Here is a 17550-nt window from a genome sequence, read left to right on the forward strand (position 1 = left end):
GGGCAAAAGGAGGTGAAACTCAATATTAGGAAGGTGTTCAATATTAGAAACATTTTCTCAGAGTTTATATTCGAACTGCTCTTTCTCCTTCCTCTTCCTCTTCCCTCCTTCCTCCCTCCCTCTCTCCACCCTCTTCCCTCCTTCCTCCCTCCCTTCCTCTCCCCACTCCCTCTCTCCACCCCTTCCCCCTCTCCCCCTCTCTCCACCCTCTTCTTCCTTCCTCCCTCCCTCCCTCTCTCTCCACCCCTTCCCCCTCTCCCTCTCTCTCCACCCTCTTCCTTCCTTCCTCCCTCCCTCCCTCTCTCCACCCCTTCCCCCTCTCCCTCTCTCTCCACCCTCTTCCTTCCTCCCCCCTCCCTCTCTCTCCCCCCTTCCCCCCTCCCCCTCTCTCCACCCTCTTCCTTCCTTCCTCCCTCCCTCCCTCTCTCCACCCCTCCCCCTCTCCCCCTCTCTCCACCCCTTCCCCCTCTCCCCCTCTCTCCACCCTCTTCCTTCCTTCCTTCCTCCCTCCCTCCCCTCTCTCTCCACCCCTTCCCCCTCTCCCCCTCTCTCCACCCTCTTCCTTCCTTCCTTCCTCCCTCCCTCCCTCTCTCTCCACCCCTTCCCCCTCTCCCCTCTCTCCACCCTCTTCCTTCCTTCCTTCCTCCCTCCCTCCCTCCCTCTCTCTCCACCCCTTCCCCCTCTCCCCCTCTCTCCACCCTCTTCCTTCCTTCCTTCCTCCCTCCCTCCCTCTCTCTTCACCCCTTCCCCCTCTCCCCCTCTCTCCACCCTCTTCCTTCCTTCCTCCCTCCCTCCCTCTCTCCACCCCTTCCCCCTCTCCCCCTCTCTCCACCCCTTCCCCCCTCTCCCCCTCTCTCCACCCTCTTCCTTCCTTCCTTCCTCCCTCCCTCCCTCTCTCTCCACCCCTTCCCCCCTCTCCCCCTCTCTCCACCCTCTTCCTTCCTTCCTTCCTCCCTCCCTCCCTCTCCCCACCCCTTCCCCCCTCTCCCCCTCTCTCCACCCTCTTCCTTCCTTCCTCCCTCCCTCCCTCTCTCTCCACCCTCTTCCTTCCTCCCCCCTCTCCATCTCTCTCCACCCTACAGGAGAACTTTAAGCTGCGGGACCAGAACGATGACCTGAACAGTCAGATCCTCAGTCTGAGTCTGTATGAAGCTAAGAACCTGTTTGCCTGCCACACCAAGGCCCAGTCACTGGCTGCTGAGATAGACAACGCTTCTAGGGACGAGGTGAGAGTGGGGTAGGGTGGGGTGGAGTGGGGTAGGGTGGGGTGGAGTGGGGTAGGGTGGGGTAGAGTGGGGTAGGGTGGAGTGGAGTGGGGTAGGGTAGAGTGGGGTAGAGTGGGGTGGAGTGGGGTAGGGTGGGTAGAGTGGGGTAGAGTGGGGTGGGGTGGGGTGGGGTAGGGTGGGGTAGAGTGGGGTAGGGTGGGGTAGAGTGGGGTAGGGTGGAGTGGAGTGGGGTAGGGTAGAGTGGGGTAGGGTGGGGTGGAGTAGGGTGGAGTGTGGTAGGGTAGAGTAGGGTAGGGTAGTGTGGGGTAGGGTAGAGTAGAGTGGGGTAGGGTAGGGTAGAGTGGGGTAGGGTAGGGTAGAGTGGGGTGGGGTAGGGTAGAGTGGGGTAGAGTAGAATGGGGTAGAGTAGAATGGGGTAGAGTAGAATGGGGGAGTATGGGGTAGAGTAGAATGGGGTAGAGTAGAGTGGGGTAGAGTAGAATGGGGTAGAGTAGAGTGGTGGGGTAGGGTGGGGTAGAGAGAGTGGGGTAGAGTAGAGTGGGGTAGAGTAGAATGGGGTAGAGTAGAGTGGTGTGGGGGTAGAGTAGAATGGGGTAGAGTAGAGTGGGGTAGGGTAGGGTAGAGTGGGGTAGGGTAGAGTGGGGTGGGGGGGTAGAGTGGGGTAGAGTAGAATGGGGTAGAGTAGAGTGGTGTGGGGTAGGGTGGGGTAGAGTAGAGTGGGGTAGAGTAGAGTGGGGTAGGGTAGAGTGGGGTAGGGTAGAGTGGGGTGGGGTAGGGTAGAGTGGGGTAGAGTAGAATGGGGTAGAGTAGAATGGGGTAGAGTAGAATGGGGTAGAGTAGAATGGGGTAGAGTAGAGTGGGGTAGAGTAGAATGGGGTAGAGTAGAGTGGTGTGGGGTATGGTGGGGTAGAGTAGAGTGGGGTAGAGTAGAATGGGGTAGAGTAGAGTGGAGTGGGGTAGGGTGACATACAGAAATCAGCAGGAGAGGGGACGGTTGAGCTACAGGCTCATGTTAGTCACTTTGTGTCAAATGTCATTTTATTTGTTTAAAAAAATCTCTATCTTTTGATTGACATTCTCTCACGCTCTCTCTCCCCCTTCCTACCCTTCCTACCTCCCTCCCTCCCTCCTGTCCTCCTCGCATTCCCTCCTGTCCTCCATCCTGTCCTCCTTCCCTCCCTCCTGTCCTCCTCTCTACCTCCCTCCCTCCCTCCTGTCCTCCTCCCCTCTCCCTCCTGTCCTCCTCCCTCCCTCTCATTCTCCCCGTTCCCTCCCTCCCTCTCATTCTCCCCGTTCCCTCCCTCTCCCTCCCTCCCTCTCCCTCCCTCCCTCCCTCCCTCCCTCCCTCTCATTCTCCCTTCCCTCCCTCCCTCCCTCCCTCCCTCTCATTCTCCCCGTTCCCTCCCTCCCTCCCTCCCTCCCTCTCATTCTCCCCGTTCCCTCCCTCTCCCTCCCTCCCTCCCTCCCTCTCATTCTCCCCTGTTCCTCCCCTCCCTCCCTCCCTCCCTCCCTCTCATTCTCCCATTCTCCCCTCCCTCCCTCCCTCCCTCCCTCTCATTCCCTCCCCCTCCCTCCCTCCCTCTCATTCTCCCCGTTCCCTCCCCCTCCCTCCCTCCCTCCCTCCCTCCCTCCCTCCCTCCCTCCCTCCCTCCCTCCCTCCCTCCCTCCCTCCCTCCCTCCCTCCCTCCCTCCCTCCCTCCCTCCCTCCCTCCCTCCCTCCCTCCCTCTCATTCTCCCTGTTCCCTCCCTCCCTCTCCCTCCCTCCCTCCCTCTCATTCTCCCCATTCCCTCCCTCTCATTCTCCCCATTCCCTCCCTGTCCCTCCTGTCCTCCTCCCTCCCTCTCATTCTCCCCGTTCCCTCCCTCTCATTCTCCCCATTCCCTCCCTCTCCCTCCTGTCCTCCTCTCCCTCCCTCTCCCTGTTCCCTTCCTCCTGTCCTTGTCCTCCCACTCTCCCTCTCCCTCCTGTCCTCCTCCATCTCCCTCTCCCCGTTCCCTCCCTCCCTCTCCCACCTGTCCTCCTCTCCCTCCCTCCCTCTCCCCGTTCCCTCCCTCTCCCTCCTGTCCTCCTCTCCCTCCCTCCCTCTCCCCGTTCCCTCCCTCTCCCTCCCTCTCCCCGTTCCCTCCCTCTCCGTCCTGTCCTCCTCCTCCTCCCTCGTCTCCTCTAGTTGGTGGATGCTCTGAAGGAGCAGGAGTGTGTTAACCTCCGTCTGAGACAGTATATGGATAAAATCATCCTGGCCATTCTGGACCACAACCCCTCTATCCTGGAGATCAAGAGTAACAGTTAAACACACACACACACACACACACACACACACACACACACACACACACACACACACACACACACACACACACACACACACACACACACACACACACACACACACACACACACACACACACACACACACACACACACACACACTTCCACGCCTGGGGATGGGACAGATCTTAAAACAACTGACAGCTGTCTGTGGTTTACAGCTGAAACTCGCCGTCTACTCTATCTGTCAATCAACTGTTAGATGTCCCGCCTCCTTTATCTATCCCACCAATGATGAACTGTTATTATGTTGCCAAGAAGAGAAACTGTGGTACTGAATGACATCTATCCGGAGACTGGCAGTATTATGATGGTGTTCACTTTATGATGATGATAATTATTCTAAGTTAGGTTGACACACACTCTCCCTCTGGGTTCACGACCTCCAGGATGACTGGCCACTAGCCTACAACGATGTCATCATTTACTATGATGATGATAATTATTCTAAGTTAGGTTGACACACACTCTCCCTCTGGGTTCACGACCTCCAGGATGACTGGCCACTAGCCTACAACGATGTCATCATTTACTACTGATTTAACAATGAGGAATATTTGCAAACCAGAGCGCGGCACTTTTAATTGGTTAACTGAGCTGTTCGATCACGTTCAAAAGTGGGTAAAGGTCGTAGGTGAGGTCGTAGTGTAAGGTCGTAGTGTAACAGATGGCGTGGGTAGGTTAAGACGAGGGATTTTAAGATTCCTTGGGGTTAAGGTCTGATAGCTTGGTAGAGATGGGAGTCGTTGGTCATATTATGGACCGTTCGGGTGTTTGATGCCGGGATACAGTAGAATCAACCGTGAGGTGTGTCTGTCCCCCCTCCGTGAGGTGTGTCTCACCCCTCCCTCCCCCCTGTCCTCCTCCCTCCCTCCCTGTCCTGTGTCAATGGGGACCAACCGGGTGTGTCTCACCCCTCCCTCCCTCCCTGTCCCCTCCCTCCCTCCCTGTCCTGTGTCAATGGGGACCAATGGGGTGTGTCTTAATGGTCACCTCCATCAACCGTGAGGTGTGCAACAGGGACCAAGGGTGTGTCTCAATAGTCACTTCCTCTTCCTGTCTTCTCTTTCATCTACACTGACAGGACAGGTGAAAGATGCCCCACTCAGATACTTCCTTTCACCTGTCCTGTCTTCTCTGATCAGTTCAAATCAAGGTAAGGAGATGAGGCTACTTCAGACCACTGAGACTCACCCCTCCCTCCCCCTCCTGTCCTCCTCCCTCCCTCCCCTCCTGTCCTCCTCCCTCCCCCTCCTGTCCTCCTCCCTCCCTCCCCCTCCTGTCCTCCTCCCTCTCCCTCCTGTCCTCCTCCCTCCCCTCCTGTCCTCCTCCCTCCCCCTCCTGTCCTCCTCCCTCCCCCTCCTGTCCTCCTGTCCCTCCCTCCCTCCCTCCCTCCCTCCCCCTCCTGTCCTCCTCCCTCTCTCCCCCCTCTCCCTCCTGTCCTCCTCCCTCTCCCTCATGTCAATCAAGGAAAGGAAAGGAAAGGAAAGGAAGGAGATGAGGCCACTATCAGACCACTGAGACTCACCCCAAGTTTCCACGCTCCACGCTGATTCCTCTGGTCGGGGAGACGTGAAGGTTCTAACTTCTGATTCTATGATCCAGTTCCTCTCTGGGCGTGAAGGTTATAACTTGTTATGAAGTGTCATGACCTGTCATAAGCATTTAAGACAGGCGTCGTACTGGTGTCATAGCGTTGTTTATAGGCTTAACGATGCATAGTGAACAAAGTGTTAATAATAATGACACCCTGTTCCCTATATAGTGCACTACTTTGGACCAGGGCCCAATGATACCCTATTCCCTGTATAGTGCACTACTTTGGACCAGGGCCCAATGATACCCTGTTCCCTGTATAGTGCACTACTTTGGACCAGGGCCCAATGATACCCTATTCCTGTATAGTGCACTACTTTGGACCAGGGCCCAATGATACCCTGTTCCCTGTATAGTGCACTACTTTGGACCAGGGCCCAATGATACCCTGTTCCCTGTATAGTGCACTACTTTGGACCAGGGCCCAATGATACCCTATTCCCTGTATAGTGCACTACTTTGGACCAGGGCCCAATGATACCCTGTTCCCTATATAGTGCACTACTTTACAATGATTGGACCATTGGCAGCCCATAGGGATTAGGGTGCCATTGGGGATGCATAAGACAGTGTAGGTAATACTAGGAGTATAACCAGCTTGTTGTGCTATGTAGTAGTGTATAACCACCGTGCACTGAGTTCACTGTCAAACGGTACAAGTACCTACCTGAACATGTCCAATAAGAACAAATGTTTTTTTTGTTTTCCGTTGCGAAATGTTTTTGCCACGCTGTGCCCTAATAGTGAACACGACCCCACCCAGGACTTTGAGAAAGGCCAACGAGAGGTATCAAGGTGGTAGTCATTTAGGGGGAGAAACCTAACGTTCCACTGAAGTCAAAATGTTCACTCAGTCATGCCAAGATGAGGGAGACGAGGTGAAAACGTCACCTAAGTGGAAGTTAGGATTTGCCTCCTAAGAGAATAAGTCACATGAGTTGTTAGGACAATGTCTATGAAGGTTAAATGTTTATTTTTCATACAGATCTATAAAATGATAAACGTTGGGGACGTGTTAAGTTCGGACGGTCTTTTGATCAGACTGGAATGAGGGTAAGGAGATGTCAGAGCATTGGAGGTGAGATCTGGTAGTCACTATAATCAATGAATCGCCACAACGATAATCCCTGGATCTAGGGTGTGTGTGGGGAGGGGGGGGGCTCATATATAGAGTGTATAGGTTCTGTAATACCTATAGATTGAGAGAGCTCTTTTCTGTGTATGTCATGATTGTACTGTGCCACACACACACACACACACACACACACACACACACACACACACACACACACACACACACACACACACACACACACACACACACACACACACACACACACACACACACACACACACACACAGACACAGACACAGACACAGACACAGACACACACACACACACACACCACAGTAGCTTGTTGAATCCACAGTACTGTAGATGGATAGATAGCCACGACTTCAGGTCATTGATTTCACCTCGTTAATAACTGTGTCTCTAAAGAAGAGTCTGTGGAGACAGACGGTGTGATGTCACACTAACACTAGTTTTGCTTTGTTGCACAAATTATACTAATGAGCTGTTTTCTCATGGGTTTTCATGTTTTCTCATGTTTTCTCATGTTTTCTCATGTTTTCTCATGGGTTTCTCATGGGTTTCTCATGTTTTCTCATGTTTTCTCATGGGTTTTCATGGTTTTCTCATGTTTTCTCATGGGTTTTCATGTTTTCTCATGGGTTTTCATGGTTTTCTCATGGTTTCTCATGTTTTCTCATGGGTTCTCATGGGTTTTCATGGTTTTCTCATGGGTTCTCATGTTTTCTCATGGGTTCTCATGGGTTTTTCATGTTTTCTCATGGTTTTCTCATGGGTTTGTCATGGGTTTGTCATGTTTTCTCATGGGTTTCTCATGGGTTTCTCATGGTTTCTCATGTTTTCTCATGTTTTCTCATGGTTTTCTCATGGTTTTCTCATGGGTTGTCATGGGTTTGTCATGTTTTCTCATGGGTTTTCATGGGTTTCTCATGTTTTCTCATGGTTTCTCATGTTTTCTCATGGTTTCTCATGGGTTTCTCATGTTTTCTCATGGTTTCTCATGTTTTCTCATGGTTTCTCATGTTTTCTCATTGGTTTCTCATGTTTTCTCATTGTTTTTTCATGGTTTCTCATTGTTTTTTCATGGTTTCTCATGGGTTCTCATGGGTTCTCATGGGTTCTCATGGGTTCTCATGGCTTTCTCATGGGTTCTCATGGTTTCCTCATGGTTTCTCATGGGTTCTCATAGTTTTTATTTTTCTCATGTTTTCTCAGTTTTCTCATTGGTTTCTCATGGTTTCTCATGGGTTTCTCATTGGTTTCTCATTTCTCATGGGTTCTCATGTTTTCTCATGTTTTCTCATGGTTTCTCAGGATCTAGTTACAGTTTCTCATTGGTTTCTCATGGGTTTCTCATGGGTTCTCATGTTTTCTCAGTATTTTCTCAGTTAAACAAAAAATGGTTTCTCATGAGGTTTCATGTTTCTCATGTTTTCTCATGTTTCGTTTTCTCATGGGTTTCTCATGTTTTAAACTCATGGGTTTCTCATTGGTTCTCATGGGTTTCTCATGGGTTCTCATGTTTTCTCATGTTTTCTCATGTTTTCTCATGGTTTGAAAAAAATTCTCATTGTTTCTCATGGGTTCTCTGGTTTCTCCTGGGTTCTCATGGTTTCTCATGTCTTATTCAGTTTCTTGTTTTTCTTTGTGCCTTTTGTAAATGAGCAATGAGGTGTCACCATTAGATTGAGGTTATTTTTGTCAGATCAGTTTTTCTAGTTTGTCCGTTGGTCATGCATCGTTGTGAGCTTTTTATATCAGTTTGCTTTTCCAGATCACGATCAGTGATAGCATTGTTCAGGAAGGTAATGTTTCTGTGAGGATCTAGTTACAGTTTGTATTGATGTGACTGACTCATCCAAGGGAAACATCTAGTATTTTAGAACAGTTAAACAAATCAGTGATGTTCTATCCGAGAAGGGATGATATTCTGTGTGACCTAGAAAGGCTTTAGATCAGATCAGTGATGACTTGAGGAAGGGAGGATGCATTTACTAAAGAACATCTATAGATCAGATTTGTGAACTAGAGAATTGAGAATCATTCTAATTCTGTGTGACTTAGAACAGGCTTTAGAAAAAATCATGGTTGATACTGTGAATTGAGGAGTTGCATACTTTAACAACGCATCCTACCATCATCTTCTCCTTGAGGTCATGTAATCACTGACTTTAGAAGGGATTGGATTGAGGGACTGAGGATGCATCTTTGAGGTATTAGAACAGGCTTTAGATCAGATCAGTGATGACTTCGAGGAAGGGAGGATGCATCTGTGAGGTATTAGAACAGGCTTTAGATCAGATCAGTGATGACTTCGAGGAAGGGAGGATGCATCTGTGAGGTATTAGAACAGGCTTTAGATCAGATCAGTGATGACTTTGAGGGACTGAGGATGCATCTGTGAGGTATTAGAACAGGCTTTAGATCAGATCAGTGATGACTTCGAGGATTGAGGATGCATCTGTGAGGTATTAGAACAGGCTTTAGATCAGATCAGTGATGACTTCGAGGGATTGAGGATGCATCTGTGAGGTATTAGAACAGGCTTTAGATCAGATCAGTGATGACTTTGAGGGACTGAGGATGCATCTGTGAGGTATTAGAACAGGCTTTAGATCAGATCAGTGATGACTTCGAGGGATTGAGGATGCATCTGTGAGGTATTAGAACAGGCTTTAGATCAGATCAGTGATGACGTCGAGGGATTGAGGATGCATCTGTGAGGTATTAGAACAGGCTTTAGATCAGATCTTTAGATAGAGATATCGTGATGTGTTCACCTCACGCTAAAGATCGCCGATGTAGTTCTGCTCATGTACTGTAGGTCTGACACTGACTTACTTATAGGATGTTGTACAAACTTAAAAATGTAAATAAAATGAATTTGCTTTGGCATGACCAAGGACCGAGTGGCTCTCGTGTGTTTTTTAATGACACTTTACAATGTCTTATTTAAGTGAAATGTAGCCTGTTTTTATGAATGTTACATGAGTTGGATCCTTGATGTATGACGTTGGAAATGTTTTTTATGTAACAAGTCATGTACTTTGTCGTATTTCTAAGTCAGCAGAGAATTAGTTCCTATAAAACTCACAGGCTGTGTTTACACACTATTACATTTTTATATCAATGTTTTATATTTTTTAACCTTTATTTAACCAGGCAGGTCAGTTAAGAACAAATTCTTGTTTTCAATGGCGGCCTGGGAACAGTGGGTTTAACTGCCTTGTTCAGGGGCAGAACGACAGATTTGTACCTTGTCAGGGGTTTGAACTCGTAACCTTCCAGTTACTAGTCCAACGCTCTAAACACTAGGCTACCCTGTCACCCCTCTAACCACTAGGCTACCCTGTCACCCCTCTAACCACTAGGCTACCCTGTCACCCCTCTAAACACTAGGCTACCCTGTCACCCCTCTAACCACTAGGCTACCCTGTCACCCCTCTAACCACTAGGCTACCCTGTCACCCCTCTAACCACTAGGCTACCCTGTCACCCCTCTAACCACTAGGCTACCCTGTCACCCCTCTAAACACTAGACTATCTGTCGCCCCTCTAAACACTAGGCTACCTGCCACCCCTCTAACCACTAGGCTACCACTCTAACCACTAGGCTACCTGCCGCCCCTCTAACCACTAGGCTACCCTGTCACCCCTCTAACCACTAGGCTACCCTGTCACCCCTCTAACCACTAGGCTACCCTGCCACCCCTCTAACCACTAGGCTACCCTGTCGCCCCTCTAACCACTAGGCTACCCTGTCGCCCCTCTAACCACTAGGCTACCCTGTCGCCCCTCTAACCACTAGGCTACCCTGTCGCCCCTCTAACCACTAGGCTACCCTGTCGCCCCTCTAACCACTAGGCTACCCTGTCGCCCCTCTAACCACTAGGCTACCCTGTCGCCCCTCTAACCACTAGGCTACCCTGTCGCCCCTCTAACCACTAGGCTACCCTGTCGCCCCTCTAACCACTAGGCTACCCTGTCGCCCCTCTAACCACTAGGCTACCCTGTCGCCCCTCTAACCACTAGGCTACCCTGTCACCCCTCTAACCACTAGGCTACCCTGTCGCCCCTCTAACCACTAGGCTACCCTGTCGCCCCTCTAACCACTAGGCTACCCTGTCGCCCCTCTAACCACTAGGCTACCCTGTCGCCCCTCTAACCACTAGGCTACCCTGTCGCCCCTCTAACCACTAGGCTACCTGCCGCCCCTCTAAACACTAGACTACCTGTCGCCCCTCTAACCACTAGGCTACCCTGTCACCCCTCTAACCACTAGGCTACCCTGTCGCCCCTCTAACCACTAGGCTACCCTGTCGCCCCTCTAACCACTAGGCTACCCTGCCGCCCCTCTAACCACTAGGCTACCCTGCCGCCCCTCTAACCACTAGGCTACCCTGCCGCCCCTCTAACCACTAGGCTACCCTGTCGCCCTCTAACCACTAGGCTACCCTGTCGCCCTCTAACCACTAGGCTACCCTGTCGCCCCTCTAACCACTAGGCTACCCTGTCGCCCCTCTAACCACTAGGCTACCCTGTCGCCCCTCTAACCACTAGGCTACCTGTCGCCCTCTAACCACTAGGCTACCCTGTCGCCCCTCTAACCACTAGGCTACCCTGTCGCCCCTCTAACCACTAGGCTACCCTGTCGCCCTCTAACCACTAGGCTACCCTGTCGCCCCTCTAACCACTAGGCTACCCTGTCACCCCTCTAACCACTAGGCTACCTGCTCTAACCACTAGGCTACCTGCCGCCCCTCTAACCACTAGGCTACCTGCTCTAACCACTAGGCTACCTGCCACCCCTCTAACCACTAGGCTACCTGCCGCCCCTCTAACCACTAGACTACCTGCCGCCCTCTAACCACTAGGCTACCCTGTCGCCCCTCTAACCACTAGGCTACCCTGTCAACCCTCTAACCACTAGGCTACCTGCCGCCCCTCTAACCACTAGGCTACCTGCCGCCCCTCTAACCACTAGGCTACCCCTCTAACCACTAGGCTACCTGCCGCCCCTCTAACCACTAGGCTACCTGCCGCCCCCCTAACCACTAGGCTACCCCTCTAACCACTAGGCTACCCTGTCACCCCTCTAACCACTAGGCTACCTGCCGCCCTCTAACCACTAGGCTACCCTCTAACCACTAGGCTACCCTGTCACCCCTCTAACCACTAGGCTACCTGCCGCCCCTCTAACCACTAGGCTACCCCTCTAACCACTAGGCTACCCTGTCACCCCTCTAACCACTAGGCTACCCTGTCACCCCTCTAACCACTAGGCTACCCCTCTAACCACTAGGCTACCCTGTCACCCCTCTAACCACTAGGCTACCCCTCTAACCACTAGGCTACCCTGTCACCCTCTAACCACTAGGCTACTCTGATTCAGACAGGGGGCCGGAACATACTAATCATGTGGACTACAAACTGACCTCAAGACCCCAAACAGGTATAATACATGACTAAAACATCATCTTTTCAAATCCTGCTGTTTGTATTGGATCACATCTCTCTTATGCCTGGTAATACTTTGGAACAGAGTTCCTCATCTCTCTTATGCCTGGTAATACTTTGGAACAGAGTTCCTCATCTCTCTTATGCCTGGTAATACTTTGGAACAGAGTTCCTCATCTCTCTTATGCCTGGTAATACTTTGGAACAGAGTTCCTCATCTCTCTTATGCCTGGTAATACTTTGGAACAGAGTTCCTCATCTCTCTTATGCCTGGTAATACTTTGGAACAGAGTTCCTCATCTCTCTTATGCCTGGTAATACTTTGGAACAGAGTTCCTCATCTCTCTTATGCCTGGTAATACTTTGGAACAGAGTTCCTCATCTCTCTTATGCCTGGTAATACTGTGGAACAGAGTTCCTCATCTCTCTTATGCCTGGTAATACTGTGGAACAGAGTTCCTCATCTCTCTTATGCCTGGTAATACTTTGGAACAGAGTTCCTCATCTCTCTTATGCCTGGTAATACTTTGGAACAGAGTTCCTCATCTCTCTTATGCCTGGTAATACTTTGGAACAGAGTTCCTCATCTCTCTTATGCCTGGTAATACTTTGGAACAGAGTTCCTCATCTCTCTTATGCCTGGTAATACTTTGGAACAGAGTTCCTCATCTCTCTTATGCCTGGTAATACTTTGGAACAGAGTTCCTCATCTCTCTTATGCCTGGTAATACTTTGGAACAGAGTTCCTCATCTCTCTTATGCCTGGTAATACTTTGGAACAGAGTTCCTCATCTCTCTTATGCCTGGTAATACTTTGGAACAGAGTTCCTCATCTCTCTTATGCCTGGTAATACTTTGGAACAGAGTTCCTCATCTCTCTTATGCCTGGTAATACTTTGGAACAGAGTTCCTCATCTCTCTTATGCCTGGTAATACTTTGGAACAGAGTTCCTCATCTCTCTTATGCCTGGTAATACTTTGGAACAGAGTTCCACATCTCTCTTATGCCTGGTAATACTTTGGAACAGAGTTCCTCATCTCTCTTATGCCTGGTAATACTTTGGAACAGAGTTCCTCATCTCTCTTATGCCTGGTAATACTTTGGAACAGAGTTCCTCATCTCTCTTATGCCTGGTAATACTTTGGAACAGAGTTCCTCATCTCTCTTATGCCTGGTAATACTTTGGAACAGAGTTCCTCATCTCTCTTATGCCTGGTAATACTTTGGAACAGAGTTCCTCATCTCTCTTATGCCTGGTAATACTTTGGAACAGAGTTCCTCATCTCTCTTATGCCTGGTAATACTTTGGAACAGAGTTCCTCATTTAAAGTCACTTGGAGCTGATTTGCTGGTGTTTTTGCAGTCTTTTATGTCCAACAATATTAAATAAATAAATTATCAGAAAACCACTTGGAGCCAAATTGGGGGAATGTAGGCCAACCCTACACACCATAAATAAACTGTCAGTCAATTGTCTTACTGAGAAACGCATGTCTGTTGGCCCCCTGCTGGATATTAGAGTCATTTACATGTCTGTTGGCCCCCTGCTGGATATCAGTCATTTACATGTCTGTTGGCCCCCTGCTGGATATCAGAGTCATTTACATGTCTGTGGGCCCCCTGCTGGATATCAGAGTCATTTACATGTCTGTTGGCCCCCTGCTGGATATCAGAGTCATTTACATGTCTGTTGGCCCCCCTGCTGGATATCAGAGTCATTTACATGTCTGTTGGCCCCCTGCTGGATATCAGAGTCATTTACATGTCTGTTGGCCCCCTGCTGGATATCAGAGTCATTTACATGTCTGTTGGCCCCCTGCTGGATATCAGAGTCATTTACATGTCTGTTGGCCCCCTGCTGGATATCAGAGTCATTTACATGTCTGTTGGCCCCCCTGCTGGATATCAGAGTCATGTACATGGCTGTTGTAATGCCATTCCACAACCGCGTCGTGTCGCTGTCGTCATCATTCCAACAGAATGATACTGATCGCGTCGGCAGCCAGCAGTAAATCACAACATTGAATGGTGATGAGTGTAGCTAGCTGACTGTAAGTGATAACTGTAACGACAAGTTAATATCTTATCCTAGATTTGAATCATATAGCTACGATCATCACACTACTTTCCTCTGCACTTAATTGATTTTCACAGGTTGACATGCATTGACATGCATTATTGTGTAAACTATATCTAGAATTTGTCAAGTGATTTTAGCGGGCTAACTTAACAAGCTAACATGACTTGCTAACGAACCAAACCATGTGCCTGTGTGACTCACTGTCCAGCTATATTGTTTCAGACAACTTCAGGCCACTATTCAGTAGGCAAGCATCACCTACTTGATTAGCAATCATTAGCATACACCTGTGTGTGTGTGTGTGTGTGTGTTTTCCAAGACCATGCCCATGGTGCTCTTCAGAACTTGGACACGCTACCCAATCTTCATCTACAAGGATGATGAAGAGGATGGTAACCTGGAGATGGAGGAAAAGAAGAGAGAGGGGGGGGGTTACCAGGTCCCAGAATCAGCTGGTGGTCTCTGAAGAAGAGGAGGAGGAGGAGGGGGGTTACCAGTTCCCAGAATCAGCTGGTGGTCTCTGAAGAAGAAGGGGGGGGTTACCAGGTCCCAGAATCAGCGGTGGTCTCTGAAGAGGAGGAGGAGGAGGGGGGGGGTTACCAGGTCCCAGAATCAGCTGGTGGTCTCTGAAGAAGAGGAGGGGGTTACCAGGTCCCAGAATCAGCTGGTGGTCTCTGAAGAGGAGAAGGAGGGGGTTACCATGTCCCAGAATCAGCTGGTGGTCTCTGAAGAAGAGGAGGAGGAGGGGGTTACCAGGTCCCAGAATCAGCTGGTGGTCTCTGAAGAAGAGGGGGGTTACCAGGTCCCAGAATGAGCTGGTGGTCTCTGAAGAAGAGGAGGAGGACTGGGAAGCAGAGATTAACAACAGCAAACTATGTTATGGTGAGGAAGTTACACACTTTCAGTTTTGTCATTTGGGATATGAAGGGAAGGGGGGGGGGGCGTTAAAAGCAGACATTGAATATCCCTTTAAGCATGGTGAAGTTATTCATTACACTTTGGATGGTGTATCAATGGCTGTGGTAGAAAACTAAGGATGGATCAACAACATTATAGTTACTCCACAATACTAACCTAAATGACAGAGTTTAATGGCTGAGATAGGAGAACACTGAGGATGGATCAACTACATTATAGTTACTCCTCAATACTAACCTAAATGACAGAGTGAAAAGAAGGAAGCCTGTACAGAATAAAAACATTCCAAAATGTGCATCCTGTTTGCAACAAGGCACTAAAGTAATACTGCCAAAAAAAATGGCAAATTGTATTGTTGTCCAGAATACTTCCATTATGTTTGGGGTAAATCCAACACATCACTGAGTACCACTCTTCATATTTCCCAGCACGGTGGCTGGCTGCATCGTCTTATCTGCAAGGACTAGGGAGCTTTTTAGGATCAAAATAATGAGATTTAAAAAATAATATGATTGAATCTTTATTTAACTAGGCAAGTCAGTTAAGATCAAATTCTTATTTACAATGACGGCCTACCAGGGAATAGAGATAAGCATAGGAAAACTCCTAGAGGAAAACCTGGTTCAGTCTGTTTTCCACCAGACACTGGAAGATGAATTCACCTTTCAGCAGGACAATAACCTAAAACACAAGGCCAAATATACACTGGAGTTGTTTACCAAGATGATACTGAATGTTCCTGGCCTTTTTTCAACTTAAATTGGCTTGAAAATCAATGGCAAAACAGGAAAATGGCTGTCTAGCAACTTGAGGGAGCTTGAAGAAATGTTTTATAGAATAATGGGCACATATTGACCAATCCATTCTTCAAAACACCTTTAGCATCTCAGATTGATTGGTGTCTCGTACAAAACCCCCAGCATTATCCAACCTCCCCATGTTTTATTGTCGGGAGGGTTCATTATCCAACCTCCCCATGTTTTATTGTAGGGAGGGTTCATTATCCAACCTCCCCATGTTTTATTGTAGGGAGGGTTCATTATCCAACCTCCCCATGTTTTATTGTAGGGAGGGTTCATTATCCAACCTCCCCATGTTTTATTGTAGGGAGGGATCATTATCCAACCTCCCCATGTTTTAATGTAGGGAGGGTTCATTATCCAACCTCCCCATGTTTTATTGTAGGGAGGGATCATTATCCAACCTCCCCATGTTTTATTGTAGGGAGGATTCATTATTCAACCTCCCCATGTTTTATTGTAGGTATGGTTCATTATCCAACCTCCCCATGTTTTAATGTAGGGAGGGTTCATTATCCAACCTCCCCCATGTTTTATTGTCGGGAGGGTTCATTATCCAACCTCCCCATGTTTTATTGTAGGGAGGGAAGCGTTCATTATCCAACCTCCCCATGTTTTATTGTAGGGAGGAAGCGTTCATTATCCAACCTCCCCCATGTTTTATTGTTGGGAGGGAAGGGTTCATTATCCAACCTCCCCCATGTTTTATTGTAGGGAGGGTTCATTATCCAACCTCCCCCGTGTTTTATTGTAGGGAGGATTCATTATCCAACCTCCCCCATGTTTTATTGTAGGGAGGTTTCATGATCCAACCTCCCCCATGTTTTATTGTAGGGAGGTTTCATTATCCAACCTCCCCATGTTTTATTGTAGGGAGGGTTCATTATCCAACCTCCCCCATGTTTTATTGTAGGGAGGGAAGGGTTCATTATCCAACCTCCCCATGTTTTATTATTGGGAGGGAAGGGTTCATTATCCAACCTCCACATGTTTTATTATATGGAGGGAAGGGTTCATTATCCAACCTCCCCATGTTTTATTGTAGGGAGGGAAGGGTTCATTATCCAACCTCCCCCATGTTTTATTGTAGGGAGGGAAGGGTTCATTATCCAACCTCCCCCATGTTTTATTGTAGGGAGGGAAGGGTTCATTATCCAATCTCCCCATGTTTTATTGTAGGGAGGGAAGGGTTCATTATCCAACCTCCCCATGTTTTATTGTAGGGGGGGAGGGTTCATTATCCAACCTCCCCATGTTTTATTGTAGGGAGGGAAGGGTTCATTATCCAATCTCCCCCATGTTTTATTGTAGGGAGGGAAGGGTTCATTATCCAACCTCCCCATGTTTTATTGTAGGGGGTTTATTATCCAACCTCCCCATGTTTTATTGTTGGGAGGGTTCATTATCCAACCTCCCCCATGTTTTATTGTTGGGAGGGTTCATTATCCAACCTCCCCATGTTTTATTGTTGGGAGGGTTCATTATTCAACCCCCATGTTTTATTGTAGGGAGGAAGGGCTCATTATCCAACCTCCCCATGTTTTATTGTAGGGAGGGAAGGGTTCATTATCCAACCTCCCCATGTTTTATTGTAGGGAGGGAAGGGTTCATTATCCAACCTCCCCATGTTTTATTGTAGGGAGGGTTGATTATCCAACCTCCCCATGTTTTATTGTAGGGAGGGTTCATTATCCAACCTCCCCCATTTTTATTGTAGGGAGGGTTCATTATCCAACCTCCCCATGTTTTATTGTAGGGAGGGAATGGTTCATTATCCAACCTCCCCATGTTTTATTGTAGGGAGGGAAGGGTTCATTATCCAACCTCCCCATGTTTTATTGTAGGGAGGTTTCATTATCCAATCTCCCCATGTTTTATTGTAGGGAGGTTTCATTATCCAACCCCCATGTTTGATTGTAGGGAGGGTTCATTATCCAACCTCCCCCATGTTTGATTGTAGGGAGGGTTCATTATCCAACCTCCCCCATGTTTTATTGTAGGGAGGGAAGGGTTCATTATCCAACCTCCCCATGTTTTATTGTAGGGGGGG

The 17550-nt window shown here is 48.8% G+C and overlaps 1 protein-coding gene across 2 annotated transcripts in view; it reads left to right on the plus strand.

Moving 5' to 3' along the window:
- LOC124021059 (rab11 family-interacting protein 4A-like) overlaps positions 1–4364 on the plus strand; it is a 36746-nt gene extending 32382 nt beyond the window's left edge. Inside the window, exons 11-14 of one of the 2 annotated variants that reach the window (XR_006836184.1) lie at positions 1083–1226; positions 3395–3542; positions 3841–3906; positions 4012–4364. Coding sequence is in view for 1 of the 2 variants with exons in the window: in XM_046336379.1 (XP_046192335.1) it covers positions 1083–1226; positions 3395–3517 (267 nt within the window). In the remaining variant the exon portion in view is untranslated. Of the gene's footprint in view, positions 1–1082; positions 1227–3394; positions 3543–3840 lie in introns of both variants that reach the window. The other variant, XM_046336379.1, reaches the window with a different exon arrangement.
- Positions 4365–17550: the final 13186 nt, after the last annotated feature.

The sequence above is a fragment of the Oncorhynchus gorbuscha genome, unplaced genomic scaffold (genome assembly GCF_021184085.1).
Source record: "Oncorhynchus gorbuscha isolate QuinsamMale2020 ecotype Even-year unplaced genomic scaffold, OgorEven_v1.0 Un_scaffold_1035, whole genome shotgun sequence".
In the NCBI taxonomy this organism is placed as follows: domain Eukaryota; kingdom Metazoa; phylum Chordata; class Actinopteri; order Salmoniformes; family Salmonidae; genus Oncorhynchus; species Oncorhynchus gorbuscha.